Here is a 22,746-nt window from a genome sequence, read left to right as displayed (position 1 = left end):
CAACAGAAAATACAAAACTAATGAATCTGGTGTGTCAGACTCTGCTCGTGTCCGTCTGTGTGTGTGTGTGTGTGTGTTCACACTGACCCGGGCCGCGCTGGCAGCAGAACCCGTCACACTAATGAGCGCGATGTGCTGCGTGTGCACTTCACTGACCGCTGGGACATACGAGCGCTGTCCGGCCGCTCCCCCGAGACTTTCAGCGTACAGATCCAGTTTCTGCTCCACTGTAAATACACACAATGAACTGACCCGAGTGTGGGCGCAGTCGCTCCGCAGGGACGGGGAGGACGGGGCTTTGGTCGCCATGGTGATGTGTAAACGTCTGTGGCTTGGATTAGGGTTAAACTATTGTATTTTTTGACTGATTTACGTTTTATTTAACTAACCCAGTACAACAGGCCTATAATTGTCCACACTGGTCGTCCTGCCAGTCTTGTCCTTTACGACTGGGACAAGAGCGACGGACAGGAGTGAGTCTGTCCAACAGCAAAGACGCAAAAGAGACGCAAATGTCCTTACGCTGGCACGTTTTAGGTTTTAGGTTTTAGGACGCTTTGACATGCACCAAAATCACACTCACCAGCTCCATGAAAATAAATATTACACTCCAGGGATATTTTCACACAGCTGAAGCGTCTCTGTGCCACGTCTGTCTTTTTTAGATACTCTGCTAGTGTTTGTGATAGAAATTTAGATTGTGGAAAGATCTGTCTGGTGTAAATGAATGTGATTTCTACCTGAAACCCAGAGCAGTCATGAACATGTGTAAAGGTTCATCAGACACGACTGTCTCCGCCTTCAGGAAGCCATCAACTTTATGTTCATTTAGCACCAGCCTCTGAAACCAAAGTCACTCTGCTTTGGTATTTATGTAACTTGTATTTCTGTATAAATACTGAGAGCTCAAATGCTCTGGGAGAGACATGGGGGAGACAGGGTGAGGCTCTGTCCATATCTGCTGTAACAAGAATAAACCTTGGTCTATATTCCAAAAACTCGTCGGGCTTCGCAAATGGATTCATTATTTATCTTCAAGAGATATATAGTTTTTTCCACAACATGTTAAATCCTGTGCAAATCTGGACACAAAGACACTCACCGGCTTGGTCCTGGTCGGTCTCATATGGCTCTACTGTCCCTGCCCCGACAGGATCTGGGTCAGCACCATTCAGGACCTGGTTCGCAGCAGCCGCTCCTGACTCGGTCACAGTTACATCCACATTAGCTTCATTAACCCGGTGACTGAGGCTACGTCTGCACCACGTTTTTTTTTTTTTTTGCCGCTAGAAAAAAATTCTCATCCACACGTGTCGGATCAATAAATATTCACGTCCAGACGACAACAGAGTGAAAACGATGTAATACACATGCCATGCTAACCCTAAGTCTATGTCCAGTCTGCAGGCTTAACGCTCAATTCCGATTTTTTTGTGAAATCCGATGTTTTTTCGAGGTCGTTCACATTTCCAGTTAAATGTGACTTGTATGTGACTCCAGTGTGAACATTAAACGGCCCAAAAGTGTCCCACATGTGACACTGGAGACACGACGACGTCAACCGCAGCGAGCGTCTCTGTGTTTACACAAGTTGAACAAACATGGACGCAGCATCGAGCACCTGGAGATTTTAAAGTTCCTCTCGTACCGGAGCCACAACATGAACAACTGACTTGTTTTAAGGAGGAGATTGAGAAGGAGAAGGACCAGGTTTTTGGTCGTGGTGTTTTGTGGTGAGTGGAGATGTGCTTCACTTCAGTCACATGGATCATGAACAATTTTCACCTACTTCAGCGCAGAATAGTGACGTTTGTGTCTTGTTGATAATGTGTAGGTGGATGAATGCACTTTGTCCGTTCAGACTGAAGTCGCATGTCAAAAGATCAGATATGTATCAGGTTTCAGGAGCACAGATCCAAGGTTTTGTTTGTTTGTTCGTTCACGGTGACTCTGGGCTTTGTTCAGTTGTGGCGTGTAGGGAGTAGTGTCTGTCGCTGGATTGTCAGCGTGTTCGCAGTGACTCAGTTGTTCAGTCGTGTCTAGAAGCGGCACGACGCGCTCCTCGCTTTTTCGGTTCGTCCCTCCGTTCCGTTCCTCGTCGGCGTGGAGTGATGAGTGTGTCTGTGGGTGTTTTTCACCGTGCGGTCGCTGTCTGCTCCGTGTGTGTTTGCGGCTTTGTAGTTTACTGAAGTCGTACTGGGACACCTGAGTGGATTGGTGTATGAGGCTCTGGATTGTGGGGCGCAGTCGTTTTTTGATGAGGTTGGAGGCTTAAGAGCGCGAACTATAGCCTGAAAAATATGGTATGTTTTTTCTTCTTCATTTGGCATTTTTTGGATGGTGTGACTTAGGTCTGGGCGATATGGATCAAAAAAAATATCTCGATATATTTTGCTATATCTCGATATACGATATATATCTCGATATATGTTCAAGAAAAAATAACCCCCTAAAACTATAAACTGCAAAAACAAATCTGTCAAATTCCACAAGGTCCTTTTTTTTAAATTGAAGTGTAAGAGGTCGACAGTTTAACATTTAAGATGACAAAAAACCCTAATTACATAAATAATAATTTAACTGTAAAATAAAAGAAATAAAACATATTTTCTTCTTTTCATTCATAAATAAAACAACTCAACACAAGTTCATCTTTGCATTAACTCTGTTCTCCAGACCAGAATCATAACCATGAGCTCATTTAGCAGAAGAAGCTCAGGATGTTCCTTATTTTAACAGATCCATGTTCCAGCAGTGAGGATCTGAGGTTTAATCTCACAATCCACTGCAGATCAAACCCAACGTTTCCGAACACAACAACAAGTGACACTGCAGCAGATTATTAATTTAAATATTCTGCATAAATAAACTTTACATTGCTAAACTTTACAATATATAAAACATAACGACTCTAGAGCCACATCAGCCCGTTTGACATTATAATGTGTTTAATGCAGTTTTGCGCACGTGTGTTTACATTTTACAGAAACGAAACTTAAGCTCATGGCTCATTTGCATAAACAGCACTTCTCCTGCAGCTCAGCTCGTTCAGCTTCTTTCGGGCTAAAGGACGCGACTCAGTGGAACATGAGGATGTGCTGCTGCTGCTGGTGGTTTTGTCTGTAAATGGTGGAAAAGGTTCGTGGTGCTTGAAGTTTTTCACTGGCACCAACTTTCTGCTTTCACGGCGACAGTGACGAGTGAAGGAGACACGAGCGAACAAACTCAGGGAGGCGGCGGCGCGGAGGTGACGAGAGAGAAACAAACAAGTGAAGCGGCGAAATCAGAATTGAATATAAGCATTATATCGATATATACGATATGTCAGAATTCATATCGAGTTTAAAAATGATATATTTAAAATATCGATATATCGCCCACCCCTAGTGTGACTTATACTCCGGAGCGACTTATAGTCCAAAAAATACAGTACATGTATTTGAGTATTTTTTTTACTTCTATAAAAGATAAGCATGTCAGTTTTAACAGGTTCTTCATGAAGCTGGACTGACTTTCAACACTGGTGTAGTTTTGTTTCACCGTCAAACTGAGGCGTGTTTTTGTAACCGTGTGTAAATGTGACACAGAAAACAAAACCAAATGATTGAATAAAACGTGCGCTTCAAAAGGTCAGCGCCTGTTTAACCACGAGCTCATTCATTGACTGAGCTGTTATTTATTAACCACCAGAGCAACAGTATTAAACACATACAGACAGAGACGGTAGAAACGACTGAAGGATCACACACACTCTCCTTTGTCTGTTTTCATGACTCACTTCATAATTATGTGTTTAATGATGCTCCTTTACACTTGATATTATAGATAACAGCTGTAACATTTGCTCCTGTTGGTTTAGAATTGGACTTTAGACAAACTGTATTGATCCACAAGGAAATGATTTGGAGACAGTAACTCACACATCATAATATAAAATAATAACAAAAAGCAACAATATGGATGGTTATAATTAGGGATGTACGGTACGATATTTATTGCGATATTTTAAAGAAGTTGATATATTTGTAGATGGGACACGTTTCTGCTTTTAAAACACCTTCACAAGATTTTGGTGTGACTTATTTCTGTCATAATCTCAAGAATTCAAGTCAAAAACATATTTCTTCATGTTGTCTGCGCTGAAATGAATCATGGGAGATGTAGTTCACGATGTTTATCAGATGTTGCTGCTGTAAAATCATGCATTTAAGCAAAGAAACTTGTCGAAGTTTTCAGTTTGTCCAAGAAAAGGTGGAAGTAAAAGGCTGGAGGAGAAGTTTATTTATTATCAGTAACACGGCCCGTGGGACTTGAAAAATCAGCTTAGTGCGTTTTCAAAAGTAAACAGAGTTTGATCTTTGTTCAAGCCCCTTGACTCTGATTCCAGAGGACGAGGTTTATAAAGTGAGTGTGGTGAGACTATGAAGAACAGTAGACACCAGTTAGTCACAAATATACCACAGTTTAGATCATGGTGCCAGTCGTCTGCCAGGGGAACATCATGGTGTAAATTTAGCTTTTGTGAGTCAATGTTAAAGATAAATTACTTAAATTCTTTTACAATGTTATATATTGTGACAGTTGATGTTATTGTGAGACTTTTGATACGATATTATGATATTTTGGTTATTGTTACATCCCTATAGTTATAATAAATAATACACTAGTCATATAATCACATCTGAACCTGAAACCTCTTCTGAAAGTCTGACCTCATTAACAAACAAAATGTGTCTGAAATATTTTAATTCAAAACTAAGTAATTTTTAAAAAGAGTCATCTTCTCTCAGTGAAAGACTTTCAGATCTCACAAGATCAAAGCAGCATCTGCAGAACATTCAGCTCTTCATGTGTGATTCATTTTGCTTTGAGGAAATTAAAGCAAAGATTCTGCTGAAAAACCAAAACACGGCACGAGAACTGAATCATTTCACCTCATGTTTCCTTCATGTCTGAGGACACAAAGGTCAAGTGTCTCACGTCTGTTTTAAAGGACTTTTATTTCACAAACTGTGAGACCAAACACATGCAGAAAGAAGCTCAGACTCTCTGCGAAGTGCAGTACACTCGGACACGGACACGGACTCGGACTCGGACACGGACACGGACTCGGACTCGGACTCGGACTCGGACTCGGACTCGGACTCGGACTCGGACACGGACTCGGACTCGGACACGGACACGGACTCGGACACGGACTCGGACACGGACACGGACACGGACTCGGACTCGGACTCGGACACGGACTCGGACACGGACTCGGACTCGGACTCGGACTCGGACACGGACACACGGACTCGACTCGGACTCGGACTCGGACTCGGACTCGGACTCGGACACGGACACGGACTCGGACACGGACTCGGACTCGGACACGGACTCGGACTCGGACACGGACACGGACACGGACACGGACTCGGACTCGGACTCGTCGGAGCGTGTTACAGGACACATGATGGATGGTGTGGACTTTAATGATGATGAAGGACGTGTTTAAAAGTCATATATCACACAAAATGACTTTTAGTCATGTTCTAAAGCTGTTACCTCATCACAAACACACTAATCATGTCATTCATTCATTCGTTTTTCAATATAAAACCAAAAATAAGAAAATGAAAAAAAAGAAACAATTTTCTTCTTTATTTTTCTCCAAAACCAAAATGAAAAAACAGATAATGATTCGTTTTTTCAGTTTTTAATTTTGTGTTTAAATGAAAAATGGAAAAAACTGACAACGAACATTTCCCGTGACTCAAACTGCAACGCCGGACTGAACCAGGACTGAACCAGGTCTAAACCAGGTCTAAACCAGGTCTAAACCAGGTCTAAACCAGGTCTAAATCAGGACTAAACCGGTCTCAGTCCGAGTCTGGTCCCAGTCTCCGGTTTGGTCTCGGTTTCAGTCCCGGTCTCAGTCCTAGTCTCAGTCCTAGTCCTGGTCCTGGTCAAATTCCTGGTCTCTGTCCCGGTCTCTGTCCTGGTCCTGTTCCCGGTCTCGGTCTTAAACTAATACTGAACTAGGAGTGTTGGGACGGGCCCGAAGGTGATCGGGACTGAGACTGGTTCAGTCCCGGTTCAGTCTCGGTTCAGTCCTGGTTCAGTCCCGGTTCAGTCCTGGTTCAGTCCCGGTTCAGTCCTGGTTCAGTCCTGGTTCAGTCCCGGTTCAGTCCGGTTCAGTCCGGTTCAGTCCGGCATCGCAGTTTAAGTCACAGCAACATTTTTAATTTAAACACAAAATCAAAAACTGAAAAAACAAATCATTATCTGTTTTTCCATTTTAGTTAAATAATGAAGAAAATTGTTGTTTTTTATTTTCTTATTTTTAGTTTTATTTTGAAAAACAAACGAACGACACACAGATTCATCCTGTACCTGGAGTCGTGTTTAGTTTCATTCACACACGTCGGAGTAACTCTTTATTATTCGTCTGTCTACATCTCCACAGCTCAGAACGCTCTGCTCCACCTTGTGATGTCATGAAGTGGTAGTTTTCAAGTGAACAGCTCTTTTTATCTGAATTTGGGCTGAAATTGTTGCTGTTTGAGACAAGAACTCGGCGTAAATGTGCAGGTTTGTGAGTTAAACGTGTGAATGAAACAAAACACAACTCCGGATCTGAATAAATAAACCAATAAATCAATAAATAAATCAATAATCCAGCCTCTGACCAGTCTGTGCCGTGTGTCCTTGTGTGTGTGTTCAGCTGTTGGAGCCCGTGTGTCACCAGCTGTTCGAGTTGTACCGCAGCTCGGAGGAACATCTGCGTCGCTTCACTCTGCAGTTCCTCCCCGAGCTGGTGTGGGTGTACCTCCGGCTCACGGCCAGCAGGGACCGCCAGAGCAACGGCTGCATCGAGGCCCTGCTCCTGGGCATCTACAACCTGGTGAGTCCCTCTGCAGAGCTCCTCACTCATATTCCCCATCCGATTCTTCTGCTGTTTTGGTTTTGTTTGTTTGGGTAGTTTAGTTTATTTTACTTATTTATCTACGGTATTGAGATTTGGGGCAATACATATAAGACGAATACAAAGCCTACAAAAAAAGGCAATAAGAGCATCACATTATCAACTTATAACGAACCAACCAATGCATTATTTATAAACCTTTAAGCGTGGAAATTTTATGATTTAGTCGACCTGTACACTCTTAAAATCATGTTCAAAATAAACAACAATCTCCTGTCGAAATCGTTACAGAACATGTTTAAAATCCGAAAGAGCCGATATGAGCTCAGAGGAACGACCGAGTTTATCAAAAAGAAAAACAGAACAAACATTATGAAATTTTGAAAATCTGTTAAAGGGCTGGAGCTCTGGAACAACTGTACAGAAAACCTAAAACTGTGCACCACTTTCTTTCACTTCATAAAGAAGTTTAAATGTTTAACTCTGGACAGAAACATGAAATATGAGACTTAGTTTGTGCTGTAGAACTTTGTTGTTCTGTTTCTGATTAGTTTGTTTCTTCCTGCTGTATTTTTGAAGATGAACTGGTGTCAAGATGAAGCTCTGACAAAGGAATAAAGGGTAAAGGCAGAATAAGCTTAAGCTTCAGCCTGCACCTTTTTCGGTCTGTATATGTTAAATATGACTGTTTATGAATTAATGTCAAAATATACATGTGACCGAAATAAATAAATAAATAAATAAATCATGCACCATTTAGTTGGTGCCCACATGGACTTATAAGACACATAAAACAAGAAGCAGACAGATCACACATTAAACATAAAGTGTCCCAGGCTTTCAGCACAAACTGAGCAAACTTAAAAACATTACATTTAAACAAATACTTCAGTCTCTCCTCATCAGACACAACAAACCAACAGAAAGACACATTAGACACGACTGACAGCGAAGGTCATGATACAAAGGACAGTAAAACAAAAACTGCATTTCATTTTCAATGTCCTTTAAGTCGCACAGACACAAGTGCACTGCTCCTCCTCTGGGACTGAGTGGAATCGTCCCGTCTCCAAGGCCAGAGGCAGAGTCCCACACCTCAACTGGGCCCATCCTGACCTCTGACCTCTGACCTCTGACCTCTGCTCAGGTTCAGGGTGACATATGGTTCAGGTCCAAAACAGTCTGTAATTAAGATATATGTTCTTCATTTTGGTTTACAGAAGATGTCATTGTGCCACTTTTGTTTAAACTTATCAAAGTAAATGTTTCTCGCTTGTTGAACACAACAGATGAACTTATTTCTGTAAATAAACTGGAGATCTGCAATCTCAAAGATGTTCTCCATCTCTCTACTCCAGGACGATTTATGGAACAGACTCCAGTTAAAAACATGTTTGGTTCATCTTGTGTCTGGCATTAACCAACCTGTTCCAGAACCGCACCATGTCACAAATGTGTCTCACTTCACATGGTTCCAGCTCATATCTCCACACAGAGACGTTTAGGCGCCTTTTTGTGCACGTCTAAAAAGTGGTAATATGGTCGTGCCTTGTGGTGCTGTTGTTGTCTAAACTACTGATGTCCCGATCACATTTTTTGCCCCCGAGTCCAAGTCATTTGATTTTGAGTATACGTCAATACCGAGTCCCGATCCGATACTTCTATAAAACATCACGAAATGAACTAAGAGCAAAGAATAAGATCCAGGATGTGTGGAGGATCAGATTGTGTTGATTTCATGTGTCGTATTTGACTGAACTTGTGAAAAATCAAATGTCCAAAACTTTAATTTGATTAACTTTTCTAACCATGAACCATCATTGTTGAAAAATTCTTATTATTTCTTATTTATTTATTTATTTGTAAAGGGACAGTACATATTAATGAACATTAAAAAAAATGTAAATATGTAAAGATTAAAGCCAACGTGGCTCATTTCCATCTTCAGTCCCTCGGCAGGTTGATGTAAAATCATCTACAGGACGAGGAAAAGTACAGCAACACAAAAGTACAACAACACCAGCACAATCACTATACACACAATTAGTTTCAGACAGTTAATTTGAAGTTCAAAGTCAAAAGTTTAAGAATTAAACCAAGAGTTAAACCAACAACCCCTCAAAATAAAAAAACTTGAAAAGCAGTCAGAGAGCGCAGACTCCACCAAGGACCACCCCCATTTTTTATATAAATTGCGATAAAATGAGTCTTCTGGATCAGATCCGGATCAGCCTTTGGAATATGAAAGAGGATCATTGTCCATCCCTGAGTCACATTTCATGGGGTTTGGTCAATAATTAACCCAGATATTGAGAAACTAAATGTTTGGCCCCATTTACCACAATGTTAACTAAAATTTCAAAATGATCCAGAATCCAGGATTTCTTCCGGATCAAACCCAAAATGAAATCAGTTCTTCCTTTTCACATTTCCAACAAATCCTGAAAATGTCATCAAAATCGGTCCATAACTTTTTGAGTTATGTTGCTAACAGACAAACAAAGACAGACAAACAAACAGACAAACAAACAAACAAACAAACAAACAAACAAACAAACAAACAAACAAACAACAAACAGACAAACAAACAGACAAACAGACAAACAAACAGACAAACAAACAAACAACAAACAGACAAACAAACAAACAACAAACAAAAACAAACAGACAAACAAACAAACAAACAAACAAACAGACAAACAGACAAACAAACAAACAGACAAACAGACAAACAGACAAACAGACAAACAGACAAACAGACAAACAGACAAACAGACAAACAGACAAACAGACAAACAGACACAAACAAACAAACAAACAGACAAACAGACAAACAGACAAACAGACAAACAGACAAACAGACAAACAGACACAGACAAACAGACAAACAGACAAACAGACAAACAGACAGACAAACAGACAAACAGACAAACAGACAAACAGACAAAACATAACCTCCTTGGCGGAGGTAAAAATCTTGACTTTTACCACAGTTTGGTCTTGGAATGTGTAACTTAATAAACTTAACGAACTGGACAAAACAGGAACCAGACCAGAACCAGATCAGACCTGAGACTCGACTCTGCACAATCGACACTTTGTATATTTGATATTATATGTTTGAAACATTTAGGCTCGTCTATGAAATCCAAATAATACAAAATCTTACTAAATAAAAAACAAGATGACAGAACTGACCCCACATCCACAAACCCACAAACCCACCGTGGAGCACCGCACCACCGGCCCCTCTGCTCAACAGACACTTCATGCAGCCGGACGGACCCTCTCCACCAACAGTGCAAACAAACAGCGGCGTGCGGCGATCGACATCGGCCGCGCAAGTGTGAACACAGGCCACAGAACCACAGGTGACAGCGCCCGAGCGCGACACGACCCGAAAGTCCCGGCGTAAGTGCGTCTCTAGTACAACAGACGCTGGGACAGACAGTAACGCTGACTGGACGTCCCTGAGTAAATCCCACACCTCAGTTCAAAAAAAAAAAAAGTTGTGTGCTACAAAAACACACAAACCAGGAACAAAAGTCACACTTATAGTCTGAAAAATAGACTGTCTTGTTTCCAAGATAAGATACTTCAAAATAACTTAAGAGTCTGACCACGAGTGATTTCTTAACAGGCAAACCCTTGCAGTTCTTCACACAAGCCTATGTAACACATTCCCTAAGCCTATGTGCAGTCACATCCGTGTGCAGATTTTGACACGTGTGCGGCGGGGAGAGCCCTGCTAATGGACGCAGGTAGATTTCATGACAGGACTCCCCCCTCAGGAGCTCGGGCGGATCGGCGGAACAGCCCCGCGTCCCCCGCAGCTCACAACACGCACCATTCATTATTCATGCACGAGTCACACGGTCTGACCTGTGGAAGCTCAGACACAGACGAGGACACGACGGGACGTTCACCGACTCGAGTGGATTCATAGATTTACAGTGTTGCTTCAAGTCCAGTTGAAATGCAGCTTCATATGTTACGATGCAGTACGTAACTTTTCCAGTGAAGAGTCCAGCACCTACTTATCTCCATGGAGGTGTTTAGTTTATTTAGTTTATTTAGTTTAGTGTTGTTTGTTCAAGGGTGGAGGTTTGCACAGGGACGGTGGGGACGTGTCACAATCAATATTTGGGGAAGACAAAATAGTCCCACTAATATTTGCCTTTTTATTTTAATAAACAAAAATATACATTTATTCTGATATTTTTCAAAACTCAATAGTTTTAACTGAACAGGTTTTAGTTCACATTTTGTTTATTAGACGTTCTGAGTTGTGTTCAGTGATGTGACGACAGGGTTACACCTGCCGCTGTTTCATTGGCTGTAACAGAGTGATGTCATCAGTGGAGCCAGGAGCCTAAACTGGGGAAGCGGCAGGACAGGGCCGCACCTGAACATGTCGACTTGAGCAGCGTGAGTGAAAACTTTGACAAACTTTTCAAAAGGAACTCGACTTCATCTTCAGTTAAACTTGTTGTATAATTTGTCGCGGCGGAAAAAGAGCGACTTCACCACAAGTGCTCCTCCCAAACGGAGCCGGGACCGGAGCCGGGACCAGAGCGGGACCACGGCGGGACCACGGCGGGACCACGGCGGGACCACAGCGGGACCAGAGCGGGACCAGAGCGGGACCACGGCGGGACCACAGCGGGACCAGAGCGGGACCAGAGCGGGACCACGGCGGGACCACGAGCACATCCTGAACTTTGACTCCGAGCCTCAGCTTTGAGGTCCGGCCCTGCCATGGGCTCTGAGCCTCCGGTCTGGTCCCGGTCCTGGTCCCGGTCTGGTCAGTCTCTGGTCCCAATCTCAGTCTGGTCTGGTCCTGGTCCTGCTCTGGTCCTGGTCTGGTCCCGGTCTGGTTCCGGTCTCAGTTCTGATCTCAGTCTCGGTCTGGTCCCGGTCTGGTGTCCGGTCTGGTCCCGGTCTGGTCCTGGTCTGGTCCCGGTCTGGTTCCGGTCTCAGTTCTGATCTCAGTCTCGGTCTGGTCCTGGTCTGGTCCTGGTCTGGTCCCGGTCTGGTCCTGGTCTGGTCCTGGTCTGGTCCGGTCTGGTCCGGTCTGGTTCCGGTCTGGTTCCGGTCTCAGTCTCGGTCTGGTCCTGGTCTTTTCTCGGTCTCAGTCTCGGTCTGGTCCCGGTCTGGTGTCGACCTGGTCCTGGTCCTGTTCTGGTCCTGGCCTCGGTCCTGCTCTGGTCCCGGTCTCAGTCCCACTCTGGTCCGGCTCTGATCCCGGACCTGGATCAGTCCTGGTTCAGTTCGGCATCTCAGTCACTGAAGTCACGTAAACGGGAAACGGCCGTTATCTGTTTTTTCCATTTTTCATTTAAACACAAAATCGAAAACTGAAAAAACACATCATTATCTGTTTTTTCATTTTGGTTTTGGAGACAAATAATGAAGAAAACTGTTGTTTTTTCGTTTTCTTATGTTTGGTTTTATATTGAAAAACAAATGAACGAATGACACACGGATTCATAAATTTTACTTCCTCAAGTTTCTCTCCGAAATACAATATTATAATAAAACCATCCACTCGTCATCCAACTCCAAAGCAAATTATTTAAGTTATAATTATAATTTTTTTATTTATTTTATTATAATTTTATCGATGTGAACCTACACCCTTCGAATATTATAACCAAAAGAACAACATTTCCGTGGGAAACAAGGACAAATAAGAGTCAGGTTTGTGGAGATGCGAGCCCACTCACAGTAAAGACACACGTTTTTCAGTGCAATAAAAACATCCGAAGTAATAAACCACAACGCCAATTTATTTTAGTCGACTTGCTGTTACACACTGTGACTTTAACTCTGACGTCTTCACCTTGATTTGTGTCTGTTCCCAGTTTTACTAATGACACCACCACCATTTTCAGCTCAGTCTCGCAGTTTTTTCAGCACATTTCCCTGAAACGGCTCCTGATCGTCGAGAGGACGAGCCGCAGATTAACGGCGACTCTTGTTCACAGGTGGATTCGCAGGTGGATTCGAGAGGCTTAGTCACGCATCGGGCAGATTGGACTCGGATAATCAAAGCTCCGAGTGAAAGAGCAGCAGTAATCCTCCGGTCTGGACTCTGAGGGGGGCAGAGGGCAGGAGCGGACGTGTGATCCGCTCCACTCCGTGTGATTGAACAGTAAATAATCATCAATGAGCCGTACTCACTCTGCCTTTGTGTGTTTCTGTGTGTGTGTCTCTGCAGGAGATCGTGGACAAAGATGGAAACAGCAGACTCCTGTCCTTCACCATCCCCTCTCTGTCCAAACCCTCCATTTACCATGAGGTGAGTTTAAAGGTTGTATGGAGGATTTTTTTTTGTTTTTCAAATTGTCAGTGATAGATTATAGATGCAGTCGCCTTGTAATTATGATGACCAAAAAAAAGAGAATAAAAATTCATCAACTCTGGACGTGGTGGGGCTAAACATTTGCCAATAGATAACGACACTGCCTCGTTATCTGTGAGCTGACAGGCTGTCAATCAAACTCCCTACGTTTCTAGTGTAACTGACTTGCCTGCGCCGCCGGTACGTGGTTTACGTACGACTGTCACACAGTCCACAGACGCAAGACGCACAGACGCTGTTTACTCCACCAACGCAACAGTTCTTAGCGGCTTTTTTTGACCTATATCTTCCTCGCAGTTCGCACAAAGTTTGTTGCGATGGCGACAAGAATCCAGGAGCAGTTCGCCGCAAAAGAAAGTCCGTTTTTGAGGTGAAAGAAGAAGACAAGGGGAAAAGCAGCGAAGCCAAACTAAGGTGATTCTTGGAGATTCATTCCAGCGATGGCGCGACTGAAGCAGACGAAGGGTCTAAAGACTGAACCACTGGTCCACAAATTACTCCTGGACAGGAAACTTCTGCTTATTATGAAAACGTACTTTATTTCCAAGAGCTACACAAACGTTTTTCAGGACACGAAAGCGATATCCTATGTCTGAAAACGTAATTTTCAATGCAAAGAAAGAGTCCACTTGCTGCTGCGTGTTGTAGTTAGTTCATTCGCACTGAATCTCCGCGCAACCTTCTCTGCACCCCTTTCCTGCTCCTCTCTCCGCTCCGCTCTTCCCCCTGCTCCTCACTTCTCGGTCTTGCTTAACCAACACTGTAGTTAGTTGTTTACAAGTCATGTGCATCGATGAGGACTTGTTTTCTTGTTTCTACGTAGGAGCTGTGGGGGAGGGGAGGTGGTTTCACGCAGGAGCAACATTTGAAAAAGGACAAACAGTCGCTGGATTTCTCCTTCCTTGGAAAATCCTCTATACAACCTTTAAGATCGACAGAATGTCATTTTCAACGTTAAATTACAGTTACATGGCCAGAATTATACACAAATACAAGGAAAAACTCAAAAAGTACCACAAAATCTACCCAGGTGCAGTAACTTGAGTATTTGTATTCAGTTTCTTTCCACATGTGCATTTATTTATATTATCAAAATGAACAGTGTTTTTAGACAAATGTACAATGTAAAAAACTGCAGGGTCCCTCACGATTTGATACAATACTCGATACATGGCTCACGATACGACAATAATGAGATAATCGATATTTTGAGCACGATACTCTGCGATAAATCAGTTACTTTTTATTTAAGTCACTCTTGAATAATATGTAATGTGAGCGTAAGAGAAAATGTTGTGCTTTTATTTTGGTAGTCAACAAGTAGGAACTGTTGTTGTTTTGTTCGGTTCCGCTGGACCCTGGTTAGAGACACACGCCTGGTCGAGAAGCAATACACGCATCAAGAATGTCAGACTTCAGGTCATCGCGCAGTGACAAACTGAGAAGGATTTTCCAAAAACGTGAGCATCAAACCTCCATGTTTGTTTTCCCAGTGGGATTTTGTTTATTGTCAAAGTGGATCTTTTCAAGTCTTTTGAACCATGTCACTTTTGTTTCTGGTTCTGATATTGTCATATTTTAGTTTTGGGATTCGGAACGTCGTTAATTGTTGTGGTTGTTGGATCCTAACAGTGGAAAACGACTCGAGAATTTTGTTTGTGAACTTCCATAAATGCAAAAGTGAATCAGATGTGTGTGACTCAAACCTCCGTTCAAACTGTTTCTCTTCCCAACGGAATTGAAAAATAGTGAAAGGTGAAGGTGATGGGCAGGATTGATCCACAGGAAGAACCAAAAAGGAAACATTTGTCTGACTAAGAAATCATCCTGAGTTTACAGAGAACATTTTGTATGTGGAGCGACGACAAAACAAAATCCTGATCCCTCACTCAGGTCTTGGTTACAAATTTAAAAAGTCAACGTCAAAGTGAAAGTCTCCAACTGTTCACCAAGAAACACCTTCCACTGCAAAGACCAAGACGTGATGTTTCTGTAAAACCACAAGAACAAGAAAGTGCAGCTCAGTCTGTTTGTCTTCTGCTCCTCTACATTAACAAACAGGATTTTGTTTTGTTTTCGCTCCACATACAAAATGTTCTCTGTAAACTCAGGATGATTTTAGTCAGACAAATGTTTCCTTTTTGGTTCTTCCTGTGGATCAATCCTGCCCATCACCTTCACCTTTCACTATTTTTCAATTTCCGTTGGGAAGAGAAACAGTTTGAACAGGAGGTTTGAGTCACACACATCTGATTCACTTTTGCATTTATGAAGTTCACAAACACATTTCTCGAGTCGTTTTCTGCTGTTTGGATCCAACAACCACAACAATTAACGACGTCCGAATCCCAAAACTAAAATATGACAATATCAGAACCAGAAACAAAAGTGATATGGTTCAAAAGACTTGAAAAGATCCACTTTGACAATAGACACGTCCCACTGGGAAAACAAACATGGAGGTTTGTGGTTTGCGTCTATAATGTGGCGTGTTGGCAAACCAAGTCATTTAAATTAAAATAAAGTGAATAAACTTGTGTTAAAAGGTCATTCTACCTCCAAAGTATGGGTCAGGCAGCGAGGTATGTTTTTGTAATTGTTCATGTCTTTATTTTGTGTCTTTTATATTATACTTTTCTAATTGTGATTGATGTTAATTATTTGAGTTCGACGGTGGCGTTGGTGATGTTGGTGACATCAGAGGAATCCTGTAAGTCTCAAGATTGTACAAGCCACTATAAAGATGAATCAAGTCATCAGTAAAAAGAACTCTTTACTGACTAAACAAGGAGGTGGTGTGATAATCAGTGTGTTTAAGAACCAAATACATTCCTAAACATGCCTAAAAATACTCTTGGCGATATATCGATACAGCAGCCCACGATAACGATACTGTATTAGAACATTTAGTATCAGGATATTGCGATATTTTTGGACACCCCTAATTCAAATTTCAGTAACAGATCACAAATGTGTTAAAACGTGCCTGTGATTGTCTTTGTCGAGGTTCACGCGTCACACAAAACCAAACTGGACCATAGAATTAACCACAAAAAGACATAACGATCAATATTATACCTACTGTTTACGATTGAATAGCTGAAAGATACCAAAAAATAAACAACGATATATAGATACAGGAACGATACTTAATTTAGCATCACGATATATCGAAATTTGTTTAATTTTGCACACTGCCGGTAAATATCCAGCCCCTACTGTGTGAATGAGACATTAGACTCCTGATGAATGGATGGACCGTTTGTTTAGGGTTGTTGTACTCTTGGCAATATATCGATAAAACAGCCCACGATAACAATACTGTATCACCAAATTTAGTATCACGATAGGATGATATATATTTTTTTGCACACCGCCGGTAAAAGAGCCAGACACGTGAGCTCCTGCTGTGTGGACGGGACATGAAACTCCTGCTCGTCCGTGTGTTAAATGAGTCTGTGTGAGATGTGCTCGGCTCTGACACTTTCCTAATATAGAAAGTGCTGAGTGCGACCGACAGTCATGTCAAGTCAGGTCATTATAATAAGACGAACGCGTTTGGAAAGAGGAGAGAGAGAGAGACTATGCTGGCTCTGGTGATCCTTCTTTGACTGGTTTTAACGACTAGTTTAACGACTACTTTGTATATTTTAATAATTATATTCTAATAATATAATATAATCAGTGTTTTGATTAAAATTTGTGTCTTTCATATTAAGTTTGTGCGGGTAGTGGTTTGACAAAGACATTTTCATTGAAAATGTTCTTGAATAATGATCTCCTATTTACACGTCCATCTTCAAACCTAAAACAAAATAAACAAGAACAACAGGTGTAGTCAGGTCAGGACCAGAGGTGAGGAGCACCATTATGGACATGAATTGTTCTGTTAATTAGACCCAAACACCCTGTACAGGTCAACAGGCCGAACTAACAAACACAAACTGTAAACAAGTGTGTGTTAGTTTCAGAGTAGTTTCAGTGTAGTTAGCTCCTCCCTGCAGATATAAGGAAGTGTCACCAGCGTCTGACCAGAACTGAAGAAGCAGCTTGGACGAGCTGAGAAACGTTTTCAACCAAACTAACTTTTGTCCAGTCGAAAAACTGAATTTTCTCACATTTTTACACAGCACCTGTTGAGGAAAACCGATAAGTTAAATAAAATGTTCTCAAATTAGCAACAAATTACAATGAATTTATTTTTTTTAGAATATTTCATTAAACAGTAAACAAAACTTTTCAAAAAGTAAAGTGCAGCACTAACAGTTCCAGTATGAACTTTTACTCAGTCTTCAGATTTTTGGCCAGAAAAACAAACTTGTCCACATTTTCTGGAGTAAGAGCAGATCTGCCAACGAAAGGCGAGAGTGAGACACGATGACCGTAGTTTTGTGAGGATTCTCCAGATTGGGAGGGACGTAGTTGTTGTGAAGGTGTCCGCTCTAACTATAAAGCGCTGCAGGAAACACTGAACCAATCACGGACAAGTTCCTCGTGAATATTACAGAGTCGAGTCTCCGTGTAGCTGCACATGCACAAACAAACTGCACGAACTCAGTTGTACACAACCCTGCACCGAACTGAACACAAACAGTTTGACACAAATACTCTCCTGTACTGTTACTCCTGTAGTGGGAATCGACCGTAGTTTAGATTTGGCTCCTCTTCGTTGGTGCACGGAGCAGCCAGGACTCGTTGCATGTTGCACAGTTGGAGGTGTTGTCTGGTTAACAGGTCACGACATCGATCCTATCAGTAGCTCTTGTCCAGTTTAGTTACTGTATTTTACTATAGATTTGATAGATTGATAGACTGAAATCTCACACATTTGTCTTGACATCTCTGAGTCTCACAGCCGCGATCTGAGCCCTGATCTTCATATGACCTCAATACAACCATGAACTATATATAACTTACACAAAATCACCGAGCCTCGTTATTTATCCTAACACACTTTTTTTAGTATTACACTGTGTTCAATGTAAACTGTGATATTGATCTTAAAAACTGCTAATAAATAATAAAAACAGGTCTATTGATGTTCTGGTCAAAAGTCAGTTTTCGAGGTCGCTGAAAGAAGAAGAGGAAAACGAAACTGAGGTGATTCTTGGACGTCTCTTCCAGCGATGGCGCGAATGAAGCAGGCGAAGGGTCTAAAGCACAGGTGTCAAACATACGGCCCGGGGGCCAGATCTGGCCCTCCAAGACCTTTAATCTGGCCCTCGGCTGATTTTCTACTAAAATATTTGAATTATATTTTCTATTAAAATGTTGTTAATTTTCTGTGGTGTTTATCACAGCAGCGTCTCCAGCGTCTCTGTACGTGGCCCCTCCCACCAGAGCAGCACAAATGAAGACTTGTCTCTTTCCAAACGCTCTTAAAGGACGATCGTTTTGACTGTTGACCGTGACACCCTCATCAGAAAAATGTCCAACATGAGAAAAGTGGAGCCGAGTGCAGGATTTTACAACAAAAATGGACTTATTCTGTTTACAGACAAGTTCATGTTAAAACTTTGTGTTGTGTTTTTTTTTAAGTTTCAGGTTGTTCATAATATTATAATATTTAGTAAAAGAAAGAGTTCATCAATTAAAAAAGATTTCTGTAATAGATTTGTGTTTCTCTGCACAAATATTTGAACTTATTGTTATTTTTGGGGTTTATATGACATGAGTTTTCTGATCCGGACACTTTGGGATCAAAGTCGGTTGGACACGACCCCCGGAACAAAATGAGTTTGACACTCCTGGTCTAAAGACTGACGCGTCGGTCGCTAAATTATTTCTAGACAGGTCACTTCAAAAGTAATTCTGAACAAGTGTGATTTCTAGAGTCAGGAGGCGGGAGGAGGAGATGTTTTTGCTGAGGAGCTGTGGAGGAGGAAGGTGGTGTCACACATACACAACATTTGAAAAAGGACTGTCGCTGTATTTCTCTTCCCTTAAAAAAATCCTCTATACAACCTTTAATCAGTCTCTTGTTTTTGTGTCTCAGCCGTCCAGCCTGGGCTCCATGGCTCTGACAGAGGGGGCGCTGTGTCAACACGACCTGATCCGAGTGGTGTACAGCGGCCTGCACCCGCAGAGGGAGACCTTCACCGCTCAGAACAGGTGAGACTCAAACCATAACGCTAAAAATACTAAAGCAGGAGAAGCTGGGGGGTCCATTACCTGCTTGTTTCTACGGATATGTCATCGCTCTGCCTGAAATGTTCCACAGTGTGACTTTAAACAGCTCTACTTTATATTTATTCAATTAAAGGTGGTTTTATAGCACAAAAACACCTAGAAAAACAAACATTCTGACTGTGATTGACTTCTAACTTGGTCTGGTTTGGTCTTCGTGAAGATAGATACTGTGAAACATTTGGAGAAAAGCATTTGACAGACCCTCCACCAGAAAAGTTACACAATGCACCTTTAAGAAAATCAGTCTTTACTTTATTACATAATCTAATACAGTCGGTCTCCACTGGGCAGAACCATCAACGTAAAATAAAGGTGCATTAGTTTGTCATTTTTCTGGTTTTCTGCTCGTCTTCATGAAGATATAAAGTTGGAATTAACACGTATTTTTTTGTATGTTTTTGCCCAGATTTGAAGTGCTGTGCTTCCTGATGCTGTGTTATAACTCTGCCGTGGTCTACATGCCCCTCTCCTCGTACCAGTCTGTCTGCAGGATGAGCTCACGGTGAGTGTGGTGCACATCAGCTACGTTCAGACTCCAGGGCTTAATACTCAGTTTGGAATTTTTTGCGAGGTCGTTCACATTTCTAGTTAAATGTGACTTGTGTGTGATCTCCGGTGTCAACTTTAAACCCCAGAAGTGTCCCACATATCCACCGTTCTTATACAGCAGATATGTTCGTCATCTTGGCACAGTTCTTTTGGTGAGAGTTAAAGTGCTGTAATAGTCGTGTCATGTTTTACATTTTAAATACATATTTTACAGTCATATTGAACTATCACAAATTACTTTGAAATGACAGAAACAAGTCATAAATAACACACTACAGTTTTGAAGTAACTTGCCCAACAGTGCGGACTATAAAGACGTTTTAAAGTGCCCATCTGATGCAAATTAACTCTTTTCACATTGTATCTTCTGCACATAAACGAGCACAGTTTGGGTTTTGGAACAGCCATGACACAATAGTTCTGAAATCTTCCTGATTTCTTGGAGACAGTCACAGACCAGGAACTATGAAAGTCCGACTATTGCTCCTCCCCCCGCCCGTACTGAGAAAGCACAGGCTCCGCCCTCCAAACGTGACGTAGGCGACGAGTGAGCCGCCCTTCCTCCGCCGTCTCAGGGAGGGAGGGGGAGACAGAAGGAATAATTGAGCAAATTTAAATCCTATAAAAATGTTAGATGAAATGAGGTGGTCATAATGTGAACAGGTGAACACTAAACATCAGTGCTCGTAATGACGGAGGTGTAATTGCCATTTTGTTCTCGTGCAGAAGCGTTGAAGACAACTCGCTAGAATAAAACGATGCCCAAAGTCTGTTGTTAGTATCAGTGTGATATCGTAGGACGACGTAACGTTTGTCAAACTAAAACAGGTAGAACAATGGACATGACATGCAGATTGAAATTATATGTCAGATAATCTTCAAAAATAAACGCTGCAGTTTGTTTTTAGTTCTCTTCAGCGGTTTACTCGCGGTAAACTTACAGCTCTAGGATCGTCATCACTGGACCTGGTATCATGGGAACAGCATCCTTTTCCAAAGTGTCGCTTCTGCTTCATTTTAAGTCCAGTTTTAAAACACCCGTAATTCTTGAAGCGTCTTAGGTGAAGTGTCGCTCGCAAACAAAAATATTATTGGACCTTTTTGTCGGTGTTCCCAGAAATAAACTCCAGACTCTTATCATGCCTTGATTCTTCTGTCGACATGATAAATAATTTGGACTTTCCATCACAGCCAAATACGCACTTTCTCCACGAGGACATGGTTACAAAAAGTGTGTTTGAAGCGAAAAATAAAGATAAACAACGCAAAACAGCAGACGTGTACGGTGCAGACGCAGGACGGTGTGTGAGTGAGTGGGTGGAGGTGGTGGAGCGGGGGCGCGGGGGAGGGGGAGTGGGGGAGTGGGCCGGGTGTGAAGCGTTTTCTGCTACGTCAAACGCGTCGTAGGTGAATCTGCCGCGTCATCGCTGTAGCAGCTTTAGTTCGTTATCACATGGGAGGATGGCAGAAATACACTGTAATTTGTTCAAATAAAAACACAGAATCAATCTAAAAAACACTTGGGCAACAAATACAAGGCCCACACACACATCACTCGGAGAAGGCAGAAAGCTCTGAAAAGTGGATTTTGCATGAGACGGGCCCTTTAACCTCCCCCAGAGAATCGCTGCAGTGTGATTTGTTCCTGCACGTGAACATTGAACATTTTACACAAATGAACCGACTTTGTGTCAGATTTAAAATGCAAAACATTTCCCAAATTCTCTGTTGACATGAACAGGATTCTCATTTATCCAGAAGAGCCATCACAAAAAAAAAACAGGGTTTAGGAGAGTTTAGAGACTAGCGTAGACAAGGAGAAATAAGACGGATAAATATGATGTTGAGTGTGGGAGAGGAGCAGGCTCATTTGCATCACTCGTACATCACAAGATCTCGTCTCCCTGACCTGATTAAAACGTGTCACACTTGTGTAACTGTGATGATGTGTGTAATATTCTGAAGTGTCCTGTGTGTGTTTCCAGGCTGAGTGTGTGTGGCTTCCCTCGGCAGCAGCAGAAGCTCTGGAGGGAGCCGTGTAACCGAGTCCTGCTCGACCCGGAGTTCATGGTGCAGATGCTCACCGCCGTCTATCACTCCATGTACGCACGCTCTCATTTTGTCTAGATGTTTTGCTCATTAAAGGTTGTATGGAGGATTTTTTTTGTTTCAAATTGTCAGTGATAGATTATAGATGCAGTCGCCTTGTAATTATGATGACCAAAAAAAAGAGAATAAAAATTCATCAACTCTGGACGTGGTGGGGCTAAACATTTGCCAATAGATAACGACACTGCCTCGTTATCTGTGAGCTGACAGGCTGTCAATCAAACTCCCTACGTTTCTAGTAACTGACTTGTCTGCGCCGCCGGTACGTGGTTTACGTACGACTGTCACGCAGTCCACAGACGCAAGACGCACAGACGCTGTTTACTCCACCAACGCAACAGTTCTTAGCAGCTTTTTTTGACCTATATCTTCCTCGCAGTTCGCACAAAGTTTGTTGCAATGGCGACAAGAATCCAGGAGCAGTTCGCCGCAAAAGAAAGTCCGTTTTTGAGGTCGCTGAAAGAAGAAGACAAGGGGAAAAGCAGCGAAGCCAAACTAAGGTGATTCTTGAAGATTCATTCCAGCGATGGTGCAACTGAAGCAGACGAAGGGTCTAAAGACTGAAGCACTGGTCCACAAATTACTCCTGGACAGGAAACTTCTGCTTATTATGAAAACGTACTTTATT

General features: G+C 42.2%; 1 protein-coding gene across 1 annotated transcript in view; it reads left to right on the top strand.

The window, feature by feature from the left end:
• The window catches only part of LOC110168797 (hyccin 2), a 100,157-nt gene that overhangs the window by 55,019 nt on the left and 22,392 nt on the right, over window positions 1-22,746 (top strand). Inside the window, 5 exon segments of the mRNA XM_055148882.1 lie at window positions 6,707-6,886; window positions 13,128-13,208; window positions 19,267-19,382; window positions 19,867-19,962; window positions 21,995-22,111. Of these exon segments, the coding sequence (XP_055004857.1) occupies window positions 6,707-6,886; window positions 13,128-13,208; window positions 19,267-19,382; window positions 19,867-19,962; window positions 21,995-22,111 (590 nt within the window).

Source organism: Boleophthalmus pectinirostris, unplaced genomic scaffold (genome assembly GCF_026225935.1).
Source record: "Boleophthalmus pectinirostris isolate CB_2022bp ecotype Guang Dong unplaced genomic scaffold, ASM2622593v1 HiC_scaffold_1, whole genome shotgun sequence".
In the NCBI taxonomy this organism is placed as follows: domain Eukaryota; kingdom Metazoa; phylum Chordata; class Actinopteri; order Gobiiformes; family Gobiidae; genus Boleophthalmus; species Boleophthalmus pectinirostris.
This window is presented reverse-complemented; position numbering and strand designations above follow the sequence as displayed.